This window comes from Carcharhinus amblyrhynchos, chromosome 23 (assembly GCF_965287045.1).
Source record: "Carcharhinus amblyrhynchos chromosome 23, sCarAmb.v2.hapA, whole genome shotgun sequence".
NCBI lineage: Eukaryota > Metazoa > Chordata > Chondrichthyes > Carcharhiniformes > Carcharhinidae > Carcharhinus > Carcharhinus amblyrhynchos.
In genome coordinates, this window is record NC_137346.1 from 24490379 (window position 1) to 24514041 (window position 23663).

The 23663-nt window shown below is 38.9% G+C and overlaps 1 protein-coding gene across 2 annotated transcripts in view; it reads right to left on the reverse strand.

Moving 5' to 3' along the window:
* Positions 1–294: 294 nt before the first annotated feature.
* The window catches only part of prpf8 (pre-mRNA processing factor 8), a 45301-nt gene continuing 21932 nt past the window's right edge, over positions 295–23663 (reverse strand). For both annotated transcript variants that reach the window (XM_080210978.1, XM_080210977.1), the window contains exons 21-42: positions 23013–23159; positions 21556–21766; positions 20863–20979; positions 20034–20281; positions 19655–19834; positions 19440–19575; positions 18186–18355; positions 17836–17965; positions 17611–17757; positions 16311–16471; positions 15946–16137; positions 15226–15463; positions 14924–15052; positions 14452–14565; positions 13865–14038; positions 11732–11925; positions 10592–10831; positions 7158–7299; positions 6219–6359; positions 4094–4233; positions 2235–2437; positions 295–725 (exon numbers count right to left, since the gene is read on the reverse strand). In XM_080210978.1, the coding sequence (XP_080067104.1) occupies positions 571–725; positions 2235–2437; positions 4094–4233; positions 6219–6359; positions 7158–7299; positions 10592–10831; positions 11732–11925; positions 13865–14038; positions 14452–14565; positions 14924–15052; positions 15226–15463; positions 15946–16137; positions 16311–16471; positions 17611–17757; positions 17836–17965; positions 18186–18355; positions 19440–19575; positions 19655–19834; positions 20034–20281; positions 20863–20979; positions 21556–21766; positions 23013–23159 (3709 nt within the window). In that variant the 3' untranslated portion in view covers positions 295–570. The remainder of the gene's footprint in view (positions 726–2234; positions 2438–4093; positions 4234–6218; positions 6360–7157; positions 7300–10591; positions 10832–11731; positions 11926–13864; positions 14039–14451; positions 14566–14923; positions 15053–15225; positions 15464–15945; positions 16138–16310; positions 16472–17610; positions 17758–17835; positions 17966–18185; positions 18356–19439; positions 19576–19654; positions 19835–20033; positions 20282–20862; positions 20980–21555; positions 21767–23012; positions 23160–23663) is intronic.

The window sequence follows — 23663 nt, forward strand, 5'->3', positions numbered from 1 at the left end:
CAATCCATCCACTTGTTTGACATGCTCTGAAGGTACTTATCCCTCTTTTTGACATGCTTTAATTTAACCAGGTACAATTCCTGGAACAGGACCGTTAACTCCAATTACCTTGTCATTTTCATACAAGCACCACTACAGGGGCAGCTGGATTTTCTATCAGCAGCCAGCTGGTCAGAACTGACTGCATTTCAGCAGGCATAAGTGTCACATTTTATGAGGGATACTTACCAACCAGTTCTGGTCATGTTAATCATTTTATTGCATTCTGAAATTCACAACAAATTCCACTTGTAATTATAAAAATTATTTAAGCTTTAATCCCTTCTACAGTGCACACTGCACAACAGAAAATTACAGATACACTAAACGTTTAAAACTGTTCCGTTCTCATGTATAGATGCCACAGTTGCAGGCAATTATTTAACACAAAGCTATTATGTTGCACAGGTATCGCACAAAATTTGGTGTTGACGTATACTACAGACAAATTAAAAGACCATAAACTGAATTTAAATCCATTTGTTGAATATCAACAGTACAGAAGTTCCATTGTAAGTTTCTCTTTGTTTTCTAGGAATACATGTCCTCTCTGTCTGCGTTGTAGATCTCCCCCTCTTGCAGTGACGCAAAGTTCAAGAAGTGAGATGGTCTGTGAACTTCATGGTAGAACTCTTTAGGGTTGGCCAAATGCAGCTCATATTTCATGTTGGGATCATGGCGAACACCTAATAAAAAAAAGTTAAACATTTAATCTAGGAGACAGGCTTCAAGAATTGTTAAAAAATTTTTTAAAAATTCCATTTGGTTATGAAAAATAAGTTTGGTATGTTCTTGGCTAAGTTACTGTCTGACCTAACCAAGGGACTTTAGTTAAAATAATAGGTGGATTCTTTCAGGTTTGGAGTAAGAAATATCAGATCCAATGCAACCTACATGGCAGTAGATTTAAAGCAGAATTTCTGTCTGTAGTAAAACAAAGAATCAAAAAGCGTCAAAACTAATGCTGCTTAACATGTTTTACAATTGTTTTCGTTAATATATTGAATAAAATGGACATGCTTGAAAATGTACCTAAAAGTGTAAAAAAAACCCTACAGTTTATGCAAATTGTGCTGACAAAATAATCAGATGTTTTAAATGGAAAATCCTAATCAATAGTTACAAGAAAATGGATGTTAATGGAAGTGTTGGGATTTGCATTAAACTCACTTCTGAGGACCCACCATTTGCCAAATCTGAACATTAAACTGTTTCTCCTGAAGGAAAACGAAAGCACCATGCACACAACTACAGTTATCCAAACTATAGTTCACCATCCACATCCTGCATACATAGATTATCAATTTCCTCCTTGTCCTGTGCTGCATCAGCCATGTCACATCGCGCAAAGAAATTTTCTGAGGTAGGAGACAGCAGCATAAAATGAGGAGGAAAAGGGAGAAAGAAACGATAGGAGAACCCCCAGCTGAAGGAAGGAAATCTAGGTGCAGAAAGAATGACAGGGGGAAAACACCTGAGTGTCAAGAAGAAAAGTGTCAAAGAATGTAAAGGAAATGAAAAGAATAAGAAACTTTGGGCTACCCAACCAAATCAGATTTATTACCTGTCGGATATCTGTGACTTGTGTGCTTTGCAATAAGTATTTGACTTGCCTCCAGACAAAAGAAAATTTGGACAATCTGGGAAACAAGCCCCAACAGTAGCATAAAAATATTAGCCTTCGTAATATTATGTAAGGAAAACCAGGAAACTTTGATTCCCCTATCCGAAGCCAAGTGGATGGCCTTAGTCAGGTGTGTTTCACAAGTTGGTTTTGGCTACTCTTGGGTCAAGCACAGGAACCCTGACTAGACTTCAATATTTCTTGTCATCAGTGAACTTTCCTAGAAACGCATGCATCTAAGGACTGGATGAGACATTTCTATGTATCTTCTTGACCCATACACCTTTAGGCACTCTAGCTAAGGGTTAATAGTACACATAGTTAAATATCACTGGACAACAAATTTTATGGTACTGCATCCAAGGGAAAAAAAACACAATACCTTCAGGTAATCAGGAAAGAAAATGGGCAGAAAGAAAGACTGGCTTGAGAACGTACTTTTCAAGTCAATTTAATATTAAAGAAAGATCTGCATTACTATATTGTAGCTGAAACTTGGAACTGCTTTGAAATGGTGGATGATTCATGCAATGCAACTCCTTTTAAAAAAAACGATTTATAAAGTACATACCCATGAAGTTATAGTTCCAGGAACTCTGACCAGGGACCATGAAGAAACCGAGGAATCTATCCGATAACAACATCTGTACTCTTTCATAATGGGAAGGCAGGTATCCCTTAGGGTTGTTTCCCTTGTCTGTGTTCTGTCTACCCCATTCATACCCACTTGGAGTAAGTTTGTATGCTGTCAGTGTGCAGGAGCCTGGAGTAAAGCTGAAGAAGAAAAAAAATTATATATCACCTACCTAACCTTGCTGTGATTATCTTGCATTCTAACATTTTCACTGGCCAGTTCTATTCAGACGACTAGCACTTATCTCTGGGCATCAGCCAGCTTTTCTAATGTTTGTCTTTTAATTATTGATGCTTCACATTTTGCTGCATCTTATAAAATGCCATCTAAATGCAACAACTTTAAAAGTGAAAATAGGAATATAAATATTTAGTTTAAATACATAAGTCAGTCAGGATTTAAATACTATGCCAGCAAACAGGTTATCTTTACTCAATTCAGGGATAATTACAATCAATATATTTTTGGTATACAGCTTTTCAAAAGTGATTCCCTCATCATTATTCCATTTTTATTTGTCTTATGAAAACAATGTGCTCAACTTTATCTGAAAGGTGCACTAGTTATTTTAACAGGTAGTTTAAACCATTTAATATGTTATAATTCCTAAATACCCCAAATTACTGTGCTCTGTTTGAACAGAAGGGATTAAATAGAATGACCTTTTTTGAGCCGCTCCAAATAATACAGAAAATGCCAACTAATTTGTTAATTTCTAATCCATTACAAAGGGATCATTGATATGAATGCAAGATTGTGTTTTGTTACAGAATAACTGTAAAACATTACAGTAGAATTTCCTGTAGGGGAATAATGGGAACCCTTTTTGTCAACATCTATTTACCTCCAAATTTTCTGCCAAATTCATTCATGTATACTAAAACGAAATTCAGTGTAAACAATTGGTGCCTAAGGGAAGAGCTAACACACCATGTACTCTTTAAGTATCAAGATTATAGCCTCACTCAATGAGCCATCATTCATGAAGGTTAGGCACAGTATGTTTAATCTTAATTTGATCTAATGCATTAAAAAAAGTGTGCAGGACCTTGTATCTCAGATTACAAAATGTTATAATAAAATACTCAAAACATGAGCTTCCAGTTGTATCTAAATATTTTACACCCATTTTGAAGCAGTGTAATTGGATGATATTCATGTGATACTCTTTAGCTTACAGTTATAACCATAAAAATGAGGTGAGTTGTGTGCAATAGAGCAATTGATGGGTGGGCAAAGAGTGAAAACATTTGATTGCAACGTAATTACATGCATGACACACTTGTGCCTGAATTTCTACATTGTTTACATCGAGTACTTGCTTTTGCCCCCACTGACTTGTGTCTGAATGCAAATACACAAGGAAATTCGACCTCTACGGGCCATGACCACCCCAGTCCCTCATGCAAACCAGCCTCCCACCCATTGACACGGTCTACAATTCCCACTGCCTTGGAAAGGCAGCCAGCATAATTGCAGACCCCATGCATCCTGGACATACTCTCTTTCACCAGGAAAAGAATACAAAAGTCTGAGGTCACATACCAACTGACTCAAGAACAGCTTCTTCCCTGCTGCCATCAGACTTCTGAATGGGCCTACCTCGCACTAAGTTGATCTTTCTCTACATCCTAGTTATGACTGTAACACTACTTTCTGCATCTCTCCTTTTCTTCTCTATGAACAGAATGTTTTGTCTATATAGCATGCAAGTAACAATACTTTTCCCTGTATATTAATATGTGACAATAATAAATCAAATCAAATGGCCATCTAAGGAAATTGAGAATTTTTACCTGCATGTTATTATGATAGTCTTCTCTCCATCCCAAGATGGATTGTCAGCCATTACTTTAGCATGGGTGGTGACATCTTGTGGTGACAACTGAGGAGACTCATTAGGTTGTGTGTGAATCCAACCAAGTGGCTCCATTTCCTGAAGAAATAATTTCCAATTAACATTGATAGTGATAAAATGTAATACTAAGAACCTTATTTGTCAACTTGTGTAATCGCTGATGCCTCCAATAAAAAATAGAAACAGATGAGGCGCCAAGTTATTTGAAAACATATTTCTACACTGATGTAATTCTGGCAGGAATAGTAATCAAACTTGACGCAACAGACTGGAGGGGCTGATTGTGGACAAGTCCCCAGGACCGGATGGAATGCATCCGAGGGTTCTGAAAGAAATGGCGGAGGTGATAGTGGATGCCTTGGTGGTTATTTTCCAGACGTCGCTGGATTCCGGGGAAGTGCCGGAGGATTGGAAAACGGCTAATGTTACGCCGTTGTTTAAGAAGGGTGCCAGGCAAAAGGCGGGGAATTACAGGCCGGTTAGTTTAACGTCTGTGGTAGGTAAAATGTTAGAATCCGTCATTAAGGAGGAAATTGCGAGGCATCTTGAAGGGAATTGCTTGATAGGGCAGACGCAACACGGTTTCATTAAAGGGAAGTCGTGTCTGACAAATTTACTGGAGTTCTATGAGGATGTGTCTAGGGCGGTGGATAGAGGAGAGCCGGTGGATGTGGTCTTTCTGGATTTTCAGAAGGCGTTTGATAAGGTACCTCACAAGAGGTTACTGCAGAAGGTCAGAGGACATGGAGTTGGGGGTAGGGTGTTAGCGTGGATAGAGGATTGGTTGTCAAATAGGAGGCAGAGAGTGGGGGTCAATGGGTGCTATTCGGATTGGCGGTTGGTGACTAGTGGGGTGCCCCAGGGGTCGGTGCTGGGGCCTCAGCTATTTACCATTTATATAGATGATCTGGAGGAGGGAACCGAGTGTAGGGTGTCGAAATTTGCTGATGACACCAAGATTGGGGGAAAGGCAAATTGTGCGGAGGGTGTGGAGAGTCTGCAGAAGGATCTAGATAGGCTGGGCGAATGGGCCAGGAAATGGCAAATGGAATTTAATGTTGGCAAGTGTGAGGTGGTCCACTTTGGTAGGAAGAATGGTAGGAAGGACTATTACTTACGTGGCGAAAAACTGCAGCAGGCGACGGTGCAGAGGGACCTCGGGGTCCTTGTGCATGAGTCGCAAAAACCCAGCCTGCAGGTGCAGCAGGTGGTCAGGAAGGCGAATGGGATGCTGGCCTTCATAGCGAAGGGGATTGAATATAAAAGTAGGGAGGTCTTGCTGCAGCTGTATAGGGCATTGGTGAGGCCGCAGCTGGAGTACTGTGTGCAGTTTTGGGCGCCGCACCTGCGCAAGGATATTTTGGCCTTGGAGGGAGTGCAGAGGAGGTTTACTAGGCTGATACCGGAGTTGAGGGGGTTGAGCTATGAGGAGAGGCTGAATAAACTAGGCTTGTACTCGTTAGAGTTTAGAAGAATGAGGGGAGATCTCATTGAGACGTATAAGATGATGAATGGGATGGATAGGATAGAGGTGGAAAGACTCTTCCCGCTCAAAAAAGACAGTAGGACTAGGGGGCACAGCCTCAAGATAAAGGGGGGGCGGTTCAGAACGGAGTTGAGGAGGAACTTCTTCACTCAAAGGGTGGTGAATCTCTGGAATTCTCTGCCTGTTGAAGTGGTGGAGGCTGCCTCGCTAAATATTTTTAAGAAGCGGGTTGATGGGTTTTTGATAAGAGAAGGGATTAAGGGTTATGGGGAGAGGGCGGGAAAGTGGAACTGAGCCACGACAGATCAGCCATGATCTTATTGAATGGCGGGGCAGGCTCGAAGGGCCAGATGGCCTACTTCTGCTCCTATTTCTTATGTTCTTATGTTCTTATATTAAGGAAGAAATCACCCACAAACCTCTATGCAGTTGAGACTCCTCATTTGCACGATAGATAATTTATTGTACACATTATACAGGATATGTTACCATTCAAGTAGTAAAGCTAAATGGAACTCATGTTCATTGTGACTATATTCTATTATTTACGTAATATTTAAGCAACAAGAATCTATACCTTCAGATATTCATGTTGTGGCAGCTGGTTAGGCAGATGAACAGTCTGATGGGTTCCCCATTGTGGTACCATCACAATACATCTGATTTCTTTCACTTGGGGGTTATCCGGAGGACTCACACCATACAGATATCCTGCAATCTACAAAATGAAACATTTTTTACTGCAGTCACCTCTGCCATTATCAGCTGGATTTTTATTATAGCTTTTTAGGCGAAATTTGAATCTTGTATGAAAATATTTGACAAATAAACTGCAAATTTGAAAAGAAAAATGTATGTATCATGAAAGGGGAAAATTGCTATGACTTGATAATGCAGTAAGTTTTCAATTTGGAAATACTAAACAGCTTTAAATATGGTTGATTAATTAATTGGTGTTAATCATGTCATGTTTTGATCAGTATTGCACGGAGCCATGCATCTGCTAATGTCTCTGACATCATAATTTCTGGGTAGAAAAAAATTTCTCTCAGAAGCACGTCACATATGGATGTCATTATTATTTGCTATGGGTATTGCAGGCAACATTAACTTTAAGCTTGGGTATACAAAACAGCAAAATACCCAGTTTTGGACATTGCTTAAATTCCCATTCATTCCAGGAAATAATGTTTTAACAGAAGCTGTTTATATGGCCAAGGAGAAAATCTGTGTTTCAATGATTGCTTGAAAGCTGATTTGAACTACTGAAAATTTCCAAATTACATGTACAATTTGTACCGCAAACTGAAGCAAAAACGCAAAGGATCCTGAAGATGAAACTTTTAACCTCATGTTGTTCATATTCTCCAAGGTTGTAGGGTGCGGTATAAATTGCACATGTAATTTGGGAAATTTCAACAGTTTAAATCAGGTTTCAAGGAATCATTAAAACACAATTTTTCTCCTTGGGCCACACGTACAAATCCTATTACCACCACATAATTGGGAAAGTTACCTGTGCTCTCAAGTCTGAAATGCAGATAAACTTTTTCAGCACATTCTTGGGCAGAATGTAAGTGTAGCCAGTCTCTTTGATATCATCAGAAGAAACATAGATGTGATTGGTACGCAGATGCAGGTTGGCAGCAGATATCGCTCTGTACAGAATAAAGAAAGCAAATAACAGGAAGCACAAACTGATCCAACATTCAGTAACTCTGTGACTGTGGAATTTTTCACCTCAACAGCTTTGCCCATTGCAATTACATTGAATAAACACCATGGATTTAAAAGTTGAACTTTTATGTCAACAAGAACAAGGATTAGGAGTAGGCCATGTGGCCACTTGAGTCTGCTCAGTCATTCAATAAAATCATGGCTGATCTTTTCATGGACTCAGCTCCGCTTACCCACCTGTTCACCATAATCCTTAATTCTTTTACTGTTCAAAAATTTATTTATCTTCGCCTTAAAAACATTCAATGAGGCAGCATCAACTGCTTCATTGAGCAGGGAATTCCCCAGATTCACAGCCCTTTGGGTGAAGAAGTTTCTTCTCAACTCAGTCCTAAACCTGCTTCCCCTTATCTTGAGGCCATGCCCATAGGTCTAGTTTCACCTGCCTGTGGAAACAACTTCCCTGTTTCTTTCTTATCTATTCCTTCATAATCTTATGTTTCTATCAGATCTCCCCTCATTCTTCTGAATTCCAATGAGTACAGACCCAGTCTATTCAGTCTCTCCTCATAAGCCAACACTGTCAACTCCAGAATCAACCTAGTGAATCTCCTCTATATCCCCTCCAGTGCCGGTATATCCTTTCTCAAGTAAGGAGACCAAAACTGTACACAGTACTCCAGGTGTGGCCTCACCAGCATCTTATACAGCTGCAAAATAACCTCGCTACTTTTAAACTCATTCCTCTAGCAATGAAGAACAAAATTCCATTTGCCTTCTTAATTACCTGCAAATCAACTTTGTGAGATTCATGCGCAAGGACACCCAGGTCCCTTTGCACAGCAGCACATTGCAATTTTTTTACCATTTAAATAATAGTCCATTTTGCTGTTATTTCTACCAAAGTGGATGACCTCACATTTACCAACATTGTACTCCATCTGCCAGATCCTTGCCCACTCACTGAGACCATCTACATCCCTTTGCAGACTTTCAGCATCCTCTGCACATTTTGCTCTACCGCTCATTTTGGTGTCATCTGCGAATTTTGACATACGACACTCGGTCCCCAACTCCAAATCATCTGTATAAATCGTAAACAACTGCTGTCCAACACTGATCCGAGGCACACCACCCGTCACTGATCGTCAACCAGAAAAACGCCCATTTACCCCCACTCTTTGCTTTCTTTAAGTTAACCAATCCTCTGTCCCTGCTGATACATTACCCATGACACCGTGCACCTTTATCTTGTGCAGCTCCTTGTCAAATGCCTTCTGGAAATCCAGATACACCAACCACATCCAGAGGTGCCCCATTGTCCACTGTGCACATAATGTTCTCAAAGAATTCCACCAAATTAGTCAAACATGACCTGCTCTTCATGGACCCATGCTGCATCGTCCCAATGGGACAACTGATACCCAGATGTCCCGTTATTTCTTCCTTGATGATAGATTCAAGCATTTACCCTACCACAGAAGTTAAGCTAACTGGCCTATAGTTACCCACCTTTTGTCTATCTCCTTTTTTAAACAGTGGCGTCATATTTGCTATTTTCCAATCTGCGGGAACTACCCCAGAATCCAGCGAATTTTGGTAAATTATCACTGGCGCATTTGCTATTTTCCCCACCAACTCTTAACACCCTGGAATGCATTCCGTCAGGGCCAGGAGACTTGTCTACTTTTAGCCCTATTAGCATGACCAACACTACCTCTTTAGTGATAGTTTCTAGGTTCACGCCTGCCATAGCCTTCTTGTCATCAATTTTTGTCATATTATTTGTGTCTTCCACAGTGAAGACCGACAGAAAATACCTGTTCAATGCCTCAGTCATTTCCAGTTATCACATTCCCCTTCTCATCCTCTAAAGGACCAATGTTTACTTTAGCCACTCTCTTTCATTTTATTTATTTGTAGTAACTTCTGCTGTTTTTATATTCTGAGCTGGTTTACTCTGATAATCCATCTTACTTGTCTTTATAGCTTTTATCATGGCTTTCTGTTGACATTTAAAGATTTCCCAATCCTCTAATTTCCCATTAATCTTTGCCACTTTGTATGCATTTTCTTTCAATCTGATACCTTCCTTTGTTTCCTTAGATATCCATGGCTGATAATCTTTTTTTCTACGATCCTTATCACTGACATACACTTTTGCTGAGCACTTTGAAAGCAATTTTAATCTTCTAATTATATATATATATTTGTCTCTTTACATTCTCATTGCTCTTCATATCTTGCATTATTTCATACCCTGCACATTTCACACTGTCTACAAGATACTGAATTATCTAACCCTAATGATCACAGCTTCTTAATCGGATGGTTTATAGAAAATCTAGTCTTTGTTTTAAATGTTTAATGCCAGTATTTACAAGTAGTATCTTCTGGTATGGCAAACAGGCCATTGAGCTTTTCTCCATTTATGTCTACTGGCTAACCTAGTGCATGCAGTTGATTTAACGTTATTTGTTGCACGTCAACAAGTGTTGGGATCAACACTACTTATAACCATACTAAGAGACACAGAATTTCAAATTATAATTTGTGATGGGGAAAAGTTATTTTATTGTTTAGACTCTGCTCAAAAGACATACTGCAAATTATGGTACTTTAAATAGAAGACATTAGCTTCCAGCTATCTGCCTCACCTAGTCAATGAAGTGAGAGATACTTGGATCTTAATTGGCAGCTAATGTAAAGAGCAGAGGCAGATATAACTGTTTCCTACAATCATTTTTAAATTATATATTTCACAATAATTACATGCGGTGTGGGGAGTTAAAAATATTGTGCTGAGAATGCCTCAACTGTGGGCAGACTTGCCACATACCTATATTTGCATATCATACAATCTGTTTTAGTTTGCCACATAAATTCACCTTCAGATGCCACTGAACTCTGCAGGCCCTTTTTAAGATTATGGTTCATTCCACACTATTATCTGATATCAAGACGCTATCTATCCTCAATAACCTTAAGTGGTTCTTCTCCAATGGAACTGCCTCATTACTAATTGGAATTCTATAAGCAACTTCAGAAAGGGTAAATAGCCCAGACTAAAATCTTCAAAAAAGGTGCTATAAACCATAACCTCATGGTGAAGCATAAACTTAGCTAAATTTCAAAATCAAAATACTTGAAATGCCATTCTTAATCACTTTGGTGACTGCCAATACATTTACTAGTAAATGGGTTAATAAATGATTTGTTTCAAGCTAAGCCTTCCAATTTGACATAAAAGTTAATGTTAAAAATAGATCATACCTGACTCTCCATTCAGTTTTGGATGAGAAAGTTTGGGTCTCGTAATTGCTGGTTGTTGAAGTGATGATTTCGTCACCATGCTTGTTTACAGTACGTGTCTGCGTGGCTGTCAGTTGTGACTGCTCTTTGGTCTGCTTTTCAATTTCAGCAATTTGTTGCCTCTGTTGCGAAGGTGCGGAAATCTCCATACCCAAAATAATGTCACGAATCTCAGATTGAGTCAAAGATGCCACATTTACACTTGAATGCAAAATAACAGGTAAATGAAAATACAACATGACTGATGATAAGCAGAAGTTGTTACTGTCAGTTGAAATAAAATATGACAGATCGTAGTCAATCATACTGCGCAGAAAAGGCCCTTCAGCCCACTGAATCTGTACTGACAATAACCACCACTAAAGGCGCATAATCCCATTTTCCTGCACTTGTCCCATATCCTTGAATGTTATATTTCAAGTGCTCATTCAAATATTTAAAGTTGTAAGGTTTTGGCCTCTACTACCTTCCCAGGCAATGCATTTCAGATTTCCACAACCCTGTGTGTGAAGGTTTTTTGTCAAATCTGCTCTGAATCTCCTGCCCCTTACCCTAAAAACTATGCCCCTTGCAAGTGACACTTCAACTAATGGGAACAACTACCTTCTATTCACCCTGTCTGTACCACTCTTGTACATCTCAATCACGGTCCCAAATTTGAATATTGCTGAGAAGGCAGACATGTTGAAGCTTTGAATCCTGCAGTTAACAGGACGCTTCACAAGAATACCAATATAAAGGGAAAATAACAATTTGTACTGTATGAGGAGAGAATGCTGCTTAGCTGGCATGTGGACTCTGATTCACTTCTCATATAGTATGAATTGTTGTTTTGAAGTGTCCTGATGAGTGGAAGACAAGAACCTTTGACGTATCCCTTTTTTACTAAATGACTTCTCTATTTAAATTTCTATAGTTTGAATCTTTTTAATTTAATAATCAAGTATAATTGCATCATTGACCTCGACAGTTATGAAATATCAACCAAACAGACAACCGATACTGTAATGTAACCCATCACCTTAATCATGATCAAGCCAACAGGATATACGATAAACAACAGGCAGATTCATTCTCATTTGCATTGCTACAGTCACTCACTTGTTTTTCTTGCCATAGTCAGCCAGAATGAGATCCTTCAACTGCACTTCCACCTTAATCCATTCCTCATCTGTCAGAGTTGGCCAGATGTGATGAGGTTCTGTTATTGTAGTTTTGTCAGGTTTCAAAATGACCTTTGCACGATCATTGTTCACATGCAGTGCTCGAAGAATTAAAATCAGTCGAGAGAATGCCTAAAAACCAGTGCAGGGAAAACAAGGGAAAATATGTATTTGAGGCTAAACTTTCATTTTTGAAAATGTACTTTATTGCATCTGCAAAAATATATGATGCAAATTTTTCTAGGTTCCCAATTAGTAAGCATTAACCAGCTCATATTATCACAGTTACCAAATTAGATTGAATAATCATTTCCACAGAAACAAGCCATGGCAATTAATGGTCTAGATCATAAACTCTGCCAAATTTGTATTCCATTCAGCTTACTCTATTTCAAATCTTCCAGCTTAACCACAGTTAACATTCTAGATCCACTTTCTGCAAACTACCTGTTTTCTTTTGAATGGACACTTCTTCTAAACAGAAAGAAAAATCTCCTGTTCCTGTTGTCCTGTGCTAGTAAACAATGCAGCTGCAACAATATCTGCATATTCATATGGTGGTCTTTAAGCCTAAACCCTTGCAAATACATATCCAAGTTCTTGCTTCTACAATCATGTATTTGCATGCTAAATCAAACAAAAATACACTATATGTGAATTTTTGCCAAGTGTGGCAATAGATTTCTCATTAATCAGATAACTAGCTAAATAAAACCACTAATTTTTTTCATACAAATTCTGCAATTAGGTATGCATCAGAAGAGCTACTTACTTGTGTTGCTGAATATTAAAACAGTTCAAGCAACACCAAGTTCTTACTTCATTCCTTACACACAACAGTGGACGTGGAACAGAAGGGGAAGAGGGAGGAGGATTAGGAAGAACTACAGAGAGAAAAGGAATTGAAAGGAAGGAGGAAAGGTAGCAAAATCAAAGGGACTCGAAAGGAAGCTCCAAGGGACAAAATAATAATGGGAAAAGAATCAAACATATAACTTTACTGGAAGAGGAGCGAGGAATAATTGTCATGTGGGGTGGGTGGGGAGGCTCATTCAACTATGCAAGGTAGGAGAAAATACTAAATTTGAGTGAGGTGAATCCATGGAATGATCTAAAAGTAAGTGCAAGAATGTTGAAATAACAGTTGACATGGCACAACATGAGACAATTTAGTCTGAGTTTTAGTGGAGATAGGAAGAAGGTAAGGATATAGATACATAATGCTGTGTTGATGTTTAGTAAACAGTGGATGCGAAAGAGGAAGCTCAGCACTGAAACATATGCCATGGAAACATCTGGGAAAGTTGCACATCAAGATGATTCCACTTCAGTGCAGGTAAGTGAAACAGTCAAGACAAATACATAATAATAGGTCAGATAAAACATATGCCATCCAATTGTTAAAAAATATAAATCTGTTACATCCTGGAAACCTATTTTTATTCAATCTAATTCTCTACACCTAAAATACATAGTAAACACCTGATGAATAGTCAGGTCAATAAAGAAAGAATGAGTTGCTCCATAATGAAAAAATACATATTAGATGGGATATACATTACTCTGAAATAAACCAAATATTCCCTTCAAAAATCCACCACGCAGCACATAGTCTTAGAACATACAATATCCTTCCCCTCACTTCACTGCATATGTAAAATAGGATTAATGCTTACATTAAGTCGAGCATCCTTTCTGGATTTTAAGCATGTATGCTTACAAACAAGCATGTAATAGACATATAGAAAACATCTTCTCTCACTAAACTATACAAGTCTAGGCACAATAGGGTTTACCAGAACACGTTTCACAATAAAAGACAGTACAGGCTTGTCAAGGCTGAACGAATAGGAAATCATTTTTGATTTGTCCACATCTCCTAACCCAATCCCCCCTGCATACCCAAACTGTGGCCATTAGAAAAGTAGTTTCAGAATGAGTTAATTTCTTTAGCACAAGCTGCAGATTATTTTGAAATAATAGGAAGGTAAAAACAGACATGTATTCACACGATCCATCAGACCAACTGCATCCACTCCGTATAAAAATATCAAAACATTATTTTACTTACCGTATAGGAGGAAATGGTCTTCAACCAATCATCGTATAGGTTAAAGAGTACCATCTGGGGCTCGGTTGCCTTTAAAATCAAATCCCCAAACTTCTCCACTTTCAGACAAGCCTGGAAAGGTAGCTGCAGCTCAGATCCTTTGATCACAATGTTGGGGAAATCCAGCAAATGAACCTAAAGGAAACAAAAATGTCCATTTAAAAATTTGGCAGAGGATTAACGTTGCTACCAAGGATTTTCAGATGGCTTAAAAATACAAAGTAAGCTGATTTGACCAGACTTTGATCATAAAATTAGCCAATGTTCCACCAGGGCTCAGGGCTACATGATCCAAAGGCTGTTTGGACTCCTCTTGCCAAAACCATCACTCAACTAGGCTGCTGGTACGAAACTATTCAAGTGAAATAAATTGAGCTTTAGTAGAGAAATGTTTAAGTACATTGCTCAGAATTTGAAAACAGCGTGACAATCATTAATTAGTTCTTTGTTTTAAATACCAGTCCTCAATGCGGCTATCTACTAGTTCCATTTTTATTCCATTTCAATTTTAAGACAAATTATCTTCCAAATGTATTAAGTTTACTCACTTCCAGTGGATCTAACATGCCCTTCCTTGTAACAATAATCTGTTTAGGCTGTTCTTCAACTGGAAGTGATCGGATCAAGGCAGCCACTTCTTCAGCAGTCTTCCATTTTGCCAACTGAATGCAAAAACAACCCATTATTATTTGCACATTTGACAATAATATTAAGAAATGGCTTAAAATAACCCACATATGAAAAAGATATTTATAAACGTATTATTAATCTATTTGAAATAAATTTTACCCATAGACCAATATTAGTAAAATTAGCAAAATCCTTAAAATGCCATGGCAAAATTGACTTTAGTTCAGTTCTGTTCTTTCCCTTCTCCTTGATCAAATGGGACTGAAAAATAATGAACATCACAGCCCTTCTTTCAAAATTGAAAACACCAAGTGTTTTGTTATTGAGACATTTTCTTTGCTATATGCATACAAAATACAGCCTGTGTGAAAAACTACATCCGAGTTTTACCTGGCCCAAACGTTTCTGTCCAGCCCAAACTGAAGTGTGGATAATTTTAAGGAACAACTGTCCTGTCCTGGGATTGAAGATGAAAATGGCTCCATTAATGGGCTTTGTCGTCAAGTTACCTTCAAATGTCTATGGAAAGAACACATGCCAGGTTACGTACAATGGAAGCAGCATAGGTAACAATTTTTTAAAAATGAATTAATTTATAAGAAAGATCTTTCACCATCACAAATTGCTTTATACAGTCTACATGAACTTAGTCAAAACAGTTATTGAACACTTTTATGGTTAGTATTTCTCACCTTATGAATGGTGACCCGGTACACATTTGTATCATCCACAAACCATATGATTTGGTTCGAGAAGAGTTCACCATAGTTCTGTGAGGATAGGTAAGGTTCAGTTGGCTCAGAAGAATACAGCTGTAGACCCTTTCGAATACGCTCTCTCAGCACATACAAAGCAGGGTTAGCCTTCATGATCTTTGCCATAGCCTGCTGGATCAGTGGCTTGGCACCTGGAAACCAGTTACCATAAGCACTGCAAGATTAAAAGGCAACATTTGTAAATTTTTCAAAGAAATACCAGGACAGATATTGAACTAAGAATTCTTCCAAGAAATGCTATTTCATGCAATTTCTGATGAATTTACTGCTAGTATCACAAGAACTTTGGTGTAGATCAAAATGTTGTACATATACACATACTATATACAAGTTATACTGAGCAAAATGGATGTACTGCATATTTATCTCAGTGGTTCAGCAGGTCATGAGAAACAGTAGGCCACATGACCCATCAAACCTACTTTGCCATAATGCCACTTTCCCACTTGGCTATGGGAACAGGCAAAATGGCATTAAGGCCAAAAATAGATCAACCACGAATCTTATTGAATAGTATAGCAGCTCAATGGCCAAATTGGCTGTTCCCTGCTCCTATTTCTTATGATCTTAGAATCTGCTACAATACATTATGAATACATTTAATAAGACTGGCTGTAAGCCTAGCAGAATACATACCTGTGCAAGTTATAGGCCAGATCAATAGCAATCAACACACCAGTAGGCGAGGGGTAGATACTCATGTTATCTGTTGTGTAATCCAAGAACTTGGCTCTGGCATATCTTTCAATATCATGGGAATCATAGTCACCCCATCGCAACTGAATATCAATCCAGTATTTTTGGGTAGTCGTGCTGTCCATCACATCTCTGAAAGAAACTAAATCTCTTTAGTATATATAGTTTGATCCAAAATAGAAACAAAAACAGCAGAAAATTTGGAGTTTTCATTAATTATGTTATCAAGATAAGCATGGTTCGAGTGTAGATTATATCTTATAGCAGTAATTCCATATCTCATGAAAATGGTAGAACAGACATACTTTGAGTCAGCAAGTAGCGATGGTCTGGAAACATTCCACTTGTATGAAGCAAACAGCAGAATATCAGCACAGGAGGAGTTCATTTTGTAGGATTTTCTGGGGTGAATAGTCTCTTTTTGCACAGTCTCAATCTCCAAAGCATCCAGCTCTTGATCAAAGACCTAAAGGCAAAATCTTTAGCATTTGAAATCTGTTCCACTGAAACAGCAATTCTGTAAAAGCTACGAGCAAGGTAAGCTTTGCATGATTCTGAAGATACACCTTAGACTGGAAGGAGACTAAGACCAGCTGTACCATTTAAGAACATAAGAAATAGGAGCAGGAGTAGGCCATCCAGCCCTTCGAGCCTGCCCCGCCATTCAACAAGATCATGGCTGATCTGAAGTGGCTCAGTTCCACATTCCCGCCCTCTCCCCATAACCCTTAATCCCCTCGCTTATCAAAAGCCCATCAACCCGATTCTTAAAAATATTTAGCGAGGCAGCCTCCACCACCTCAACAGGCAGAGAATTCCAGAGATTCACCACCCTTTCAGTGAAGAAGTTCCTCCTCAACTCTGTTCTAAACCGCCCCCCCTTTATCTTGAGGCTGTGCCCCCTAGTCCTACTGTCCTTTCTGAGCGGGAAGAGCCTCTCCACCTCTATCCTATCCATCCCATTCATCATCTTATACGTCTCAATGAGATCTCCCCTCATTCTTCTAAACTCTAACGAGTACAAGCCTAGTTTATTCAGCCTCTCCTCATAGCTCAACCCCCTCAACTCCGGTATCAGCCTAGTAAACCTCCTCTGCACTCCCTCCAAGGCCAAAATATCCTTGCGTAAGTGCGGCGACCAAAACTGCATACAGTACTCCAGCTGCGGTCTCAACAATGCCCTATACAGTTGCAGCAAGACCTCCCTACTTTTATATTCAATCCCCCTCGCTATGAAGGCCAGCATCCCATTCGCCTTCCTGACCACCTGCTGCACCTGCAGGCTGGGTTTTTGCGACTCATGCACAAGGATCCCGAGGTCCCTCTGCACTGTCGCCTGCTGCAGTTTTTAACATGCATGTTAAATTCAAAAATATACAAAAAAATTGCAGTTATCTCTTTGGGCCTCTTTCATTTCCCCTTGATTCCATCTCCATCACCCGCATACACAGTTGCACGCCCATCCTTTAACTCTAAACATCTTCTCACCCATTATTATTTTCTGATTTTAAATCTAATTCCCCTGGTTTTAAGGTCCACCCCCATCCAATTTCAAACCAATAAATGTGAACCAAACAAAACTGAAGCAGTGGCCAAAACACTGACCTGACACAAGTCCATAACGATGCTCTCGTGAATCTTCTGCCACAAGTGGGCTCTGAAGATCTGGATTAAAGAAATCTTGAGTGTGGGAATTTTGCCGTGCATGAAAATTCCTGTTAGATCTAACTGCACCTGGAAACCTACATAAACCTGAGGAAGGAGAAATATTTTCAGCCCATTTCTGACAATGTATTTTACAAACAAAATGATTAATTTACACAAACTTACATTAGCTCTGTTGATGGTTGGTGACCACCAAAGAGTGAATCTTCTGTTGGGAATCTGGTTCAATCCAGATCGCTGGGCATTAGTCAGCTTCTTCCACTTCATGGATTCCTCAAAACCACTTGCCTTCTCCCTTCAAGTACAGAATAGAATTTCAGAACTTTTTTTTATATCTCTTGCTAGCACCCAAAAATCAGACATTTGAGACAATTTTAAAATAGGAAGTTGAAGCAAGTGTTCTAGCCTTGCATGTTAAAAGCCTGAGTAAATCATAGATTTACACACTTGATAAGACCTCCTTAATGTACATATTACATCTATAATGAGATTTCTTTTGCTTATAAATCACATACCAGAACAGACCCTCCCAGGTCGGAAAGTAAGTTCCCTTGAAGAGCGTGTGCTCCAGAATGCCTTCAACACCACCCAGTGCTTGGATCATGTCTGTACGATAATTGTTCAAATTCCACAGCTTTCCATCATGTCTCTGATGGGTCCACCAGAACGGATTCTGCTTTAACACCTAGAAACAAAATGCCGTAACTACAAATACTCTTCACCAATTAAAGACAGTTGGCTTTTTGCATTTTCCTCACCATTCGTGCATTATCTGTTATCATTTGGCAATTTACATCAGGTGGTAATTTTAAGCTAACGTTTAACGTAGCCATTTGTGATGTGCTGTTCTAAAAATGGCAGCAACACCAATGGAAGCTGGTACCAAATAATCAGAGCTACTTTGCTGATATCAACACTACAACCTGTCTCTGTGCACCCAAGAGGCAGGGAGAAAGAAAAAGTGGAAATAATGAAGTACAAATAAAACACCAAAATACTTATTCTACAACACTTAAACTTATCAACCCTCTTTTCCCAAATTTTGGAATCATTACTGGTCAATTCCAAACTTTTCCTGTACCACTCCCGCAATAAGCCCATCCCCAACCTGGCATTAAGTCCCTACTAGGATATAGTTTCACAACTGCATATTTCCCTCATCTCCCATAAAAATGGATTATTCATTTGCAAGGCTCAACAGTCAGTACTGGCAGACCATTGGGTTATGAGGTCAATACTAACTCTAATCTTCTCATTTGACACGTACTAATACACACATACATTCTTCTGACAAGATTTCTGGTAGCAGAAAATCTGCCATTTCCTCCATTGCTTCTCACTGTCTGCCACTCTTCTAGCTGAGATCAGTTAACATAGGACAGACTAGAGATTAAGTTCAGGGATTTTACTCATCTGTTTAATCCAACTGCCTAATGGACAAGTGCACCATTCGCCAAAGCTTTCAATTTCATGAGTTCTGAGCCATGGAATGATTTGACAGAGGACATGACAGAGATATGATGTGCTACCAGAAAAAACTTAAGTGAAAGCCAAGTGTTGCTCAACAGCGAAGTAGATGTTTTATTAAAGATTAATGCTGTACGTCATCTGCACAGATGACCAGCTTTAAAACAACACCAAAGACTGAGTGCTGGTCTGCAACTCAGCCATTGAGTCGGCAATCCAAAGAAATCACAAGAGCTAAAGAGGCAGCAGCGTGTGAGAAAGAATATATGACAAGAATATATACATATTTTAAGAAGTCATACCTGATACTGTTTAAAATCAGTTCTAACTCTCCAGCCCTTATCATAAGCCAGAGTGTGTCTGTCCTTCTGAAACAATGTGTTAATACGTGGAATACCTCTATCCCAGGAATCTTCAAGATCTTCCAAAGTTAGGCGCCTGAAATGATAAACAGTTTGTCAAAAATACAAACTCACAACGTCTCACTAGAATTGTTACAGCAAATCTCAAAACTGACCTATTTTGTGCAATAGCTTCCTGTCGTTTCAGTGCATATTCTGCCCACACTCTCTGTGAATCAATGAACTCACTCTCCCAAGGCTGAATATAACGGTAAAGATTGGGAATCAGTTGATCCTCTTCGTGACTCATGCCTGATCGGAAATGAGTGATGCCCACATCTGTCTGCTTGGACCACCTGTAAAATAAAAACGGTGTGTGTTTAAATTGTAAATAGCTTGGAAAAAGAAGCTTCCTCTATCTAAAGTTACCAGCAACAGGGCAACTTTATCTTCTGAAACAAATTTATTCAACGTTGAGACATTCTTCTATCAACTATTATACAAATCGTTGTGCCCATTTAATTTCTTGAAAAGGAAATACATTTTAAACAGTACCTCAAGTCAGACTGTGGGATGAGAACGTGACCCATGGAGAGCATGCCAAGACCACCCAGCTCCTTAGGTGTGTAGAATACAACAGGAGGGAATCGACTTGGCATCTTGGAATTCAAACCAATCTTAATACGTGTCTGAATCTTGTTCTCACATTTCACCAACAGGTCCAATAACTCTTGAGTGTTAACAACTGCTTCACGGAAATAGGTCATCAGGCCAATCAGAGCAGTGTTCCATTTATTCACAATCTAGAAAAGCATAAAGATTACTCTAGAGATTTTCTAATGACTTAAAAACCTTTTGCAATTAACCTTGAATTGCAACATCCAATTCTTCAGGTGCTACACCTTTTCTGCTGCAGACAACGGGCGTGATTCTCCCAGCCCCCTGCACTGCAAAAGCAATGCAGTGGGCTAGGAGACTCAAGCAGAGACTATTTATGAGTGCATGCTCAGTGGTACGCCCCTGGCCTCTCTGATGGGAATAGGCCCCGCCCTCGATTTTCCACATGATTCATGCTAGTGCACTCTGCACAGAGTATGGGAAATTCATTTTGAAAATACCACTTGGAAAAAAAAGCAGGATTTACTCCAGTTTTTAATGTGAATTCGGCACTTAGAATTTTTTTGGAAGAATCCCACCCAACATATTTGTCCCTCACAATAATTTCCAATTCCAACCATGTATAAAAAGATCCTTTCAGCTCTTTCAGGCACTAACTTCGAATCCACAAGAAGCACAAACAGACTATATTAAAAACATTTAACATTTTGAGTTATCATTTTAAGTAAGAAGTTAGCATAAAGGTGTGTTTAATGCCAATAAGTACCTTAGTGAAAGTGGTGGAGCCAGATGCCATTAGAATCTGACGTACTCTGTTATGGAATCTTTGCATAGATTCATCATCCACTCGGAGGAAGCACTGAGCTGTACGTTCTTTGGTAACCTGCAACATAAATTAGAAAAAATAATTAATTTACATGGTAACCCTTGGACACACAGGTCACATTAATCCATTTCAAGCCAATAAGGCGCACTTAATTGTGGTCATCCAGTTTGTAAACAACAAAATTCCACAAACAGCAATGAATTTCTAATAACTGGTCAGTTTTCAATACTGTGGTTTGAAAGATAAATGACAACTTGGCCACTGGAAGAACGCCTCAGCTTTCTGGAGGCAAAATTTCTGCATGTGAGCCAAAGGAATAATTTTTTTTTGAAGTACAAATAGTATCTGAGCAAGTCAAACAAGGTATGAAGGAAATACTGAAACAGGGATATTACTTGTGTATTTTGCTATTTGTGTTTCTTTACATTGAATTATAGCCAGAATACAATGCACATATCAGTAATTAACTAGCTTATTTTTGCAACTGTTTTCCTGCTAACTGATTTCTAAAATATGTACTTGATAATCTTAGATTTCCTCCTTTTATACCGAACCTATACTGACAATTTAATAAATCATTCCAATTAAGTAGTCATAATCAAATTAATAGAATAAATATCACATTGTTTATACCTCATTTTGTAAGTTCCAGACTCCATCTTTGTGAGTGAACTCCTCATAGCTTGTACGACATTTGGGAAGAATGCGACACTCAAAGCCAGACATGTTAAATAGCAGGTTGGGATTGTCTTTACTGTATACAGATACAAAACTGTTCTCCCATTGAATGGTGGTAACAGACCTAGGTAGCCGATTCTTAATGTCCCAAAACACTGCTCGACCACTACAAGAAAAGGTGTAACATCTCAGCGATTAAAAAATACAAGCATTGAGCACGAATATACATTCTTTCTGCAACTGCACCAAACTCACTCGAATCAAATGGTGTTGACTGGTTTATAAGCATCCTGGTAGTTCACTTAAGATCTTGACTCCATGTAAACCTCTAATACTGTAATTCAAACAGCTGTCAAATCTCACTTGATTTCTAAGCTTAGAAAATTGTTATTGTCCTTTCTGGCAGCTCCTACAATAGCTGGTTCCAATAATCTGTGCTGCATTGCTAACATTTTTAATATGTCACATGAGCCATGGGGGTCACTAAAATTATTGAATGCTTGCTTTTAAATTAGAAATTACAAAACCCCCATATTGTAGCTCCTCTTTCATCATAAAGTCTCCCAATTATAATCCTTTGTGCACAATGTTAACACTAATTAAGCCAGTTTCCTAATAAATAGCAGAGAGACAGCAGTACATCCTGAAGCCTAATATTTTATAAAGATTTGCTTCCTGATCTCAAAGCCAATAGGGATGTTGGATCAGATAAAGCATGGAATTTTCCATGAGAAAGGATAGCACCCTTCTTTTCCACAAAATATCCTAAAGCACTTCAGAGTCAATTAACTGTATTAAAATGATTGCTTACAAAAGGTTAATGTGGCAGCCACTTGCACACAGCAATGTCCCACAAACTGTAATTAAGATAATTAACTGATTTACTTCTCGCAGTGTTGGTTGAAAGACACACGCTGGTTCAGTTATTGGGAAAACTCCACAAATCTTATGAAGAGTCAGTCATAGGATCTTTTCGTTAAGCTGATCAGGGCATAGGGTTTAGGCTCAATATCTCAGTTAGATTACCACAACCGGTCTGTGCTATGCTAACTCCACGTTGGACTGAAGTATCAGCTTACACACCCAAGCCTCAAAGTGGGACTTGAATTCACAACCTCATTACACAGGAACCAAACTGCCACTGAAAATAAATTGCTTGAATTAAAATATTAACTATCATGCCAAAATGAATTTCAGCTTACTCTCGCATCAATTCACACTACTAGCCACAGAGCCAAATCTAACAGTGAATAGAACTTTGGGTACTAACTAAATGGAAGCGGGTAAGGAAAAGAGAAACACTGCAGCATTTATTCACGTGGACAGTGTTTGAAAGATTACACGTTGCCATCAATAAGATGGCAAAAGTTTCCAATGATTAGCAACGATTACGTAACATTCTTGACACTTACAGGTTGACATCATGTTTCATAAGCCTCATACGTGCATCTCTTGGCCAGCACTTCTTGTTATTGTATCCTACAATGTTCTCATTGTTTGGATCGGGGTGTTCTGTAAGGTAGCGCTGAATCAGGTCTCTGGCTTCATCAGCTGTAAATCTGTACATAAAGATTTTATTACATGCATTTGAAGAAACCGGTACACTTAATAACTCAAACGGCTAACTGGGTAAAGACTGCAGATCAGAACATCCTAACTTCAATTTCCAAGTTGTATTGAACAGTAACAATGAGGCTCAAGGGCAGCTCTTGGGTCAACAGCTAACAGCTGCTAAATGAGCTCCTAATATTCAGTGAAAACAGGATCAGACACAATTTTAGACCAATACTGCATGATGCACAGTACCCGTGGACATGTAACCCAACATCAGACAGCACCTTCAATGAAAAAGAGGGGATAACATTGGGGGTGGGTTCCCTTCCTCCTAATCCAAACATTAGAGGGTGGGCGCAGAGATGGGAGGGGAGTTACTCGGGAATGTGAGGCTTTGTGCAATATTATCTGGATGTTAGAGATGGTTTTGAACCTTCTAACCTTTCATGGGTAACTACTGATATAACCCAGTCAGAACCCTCCAAAGTTTATGATTGAAATTGCATTTT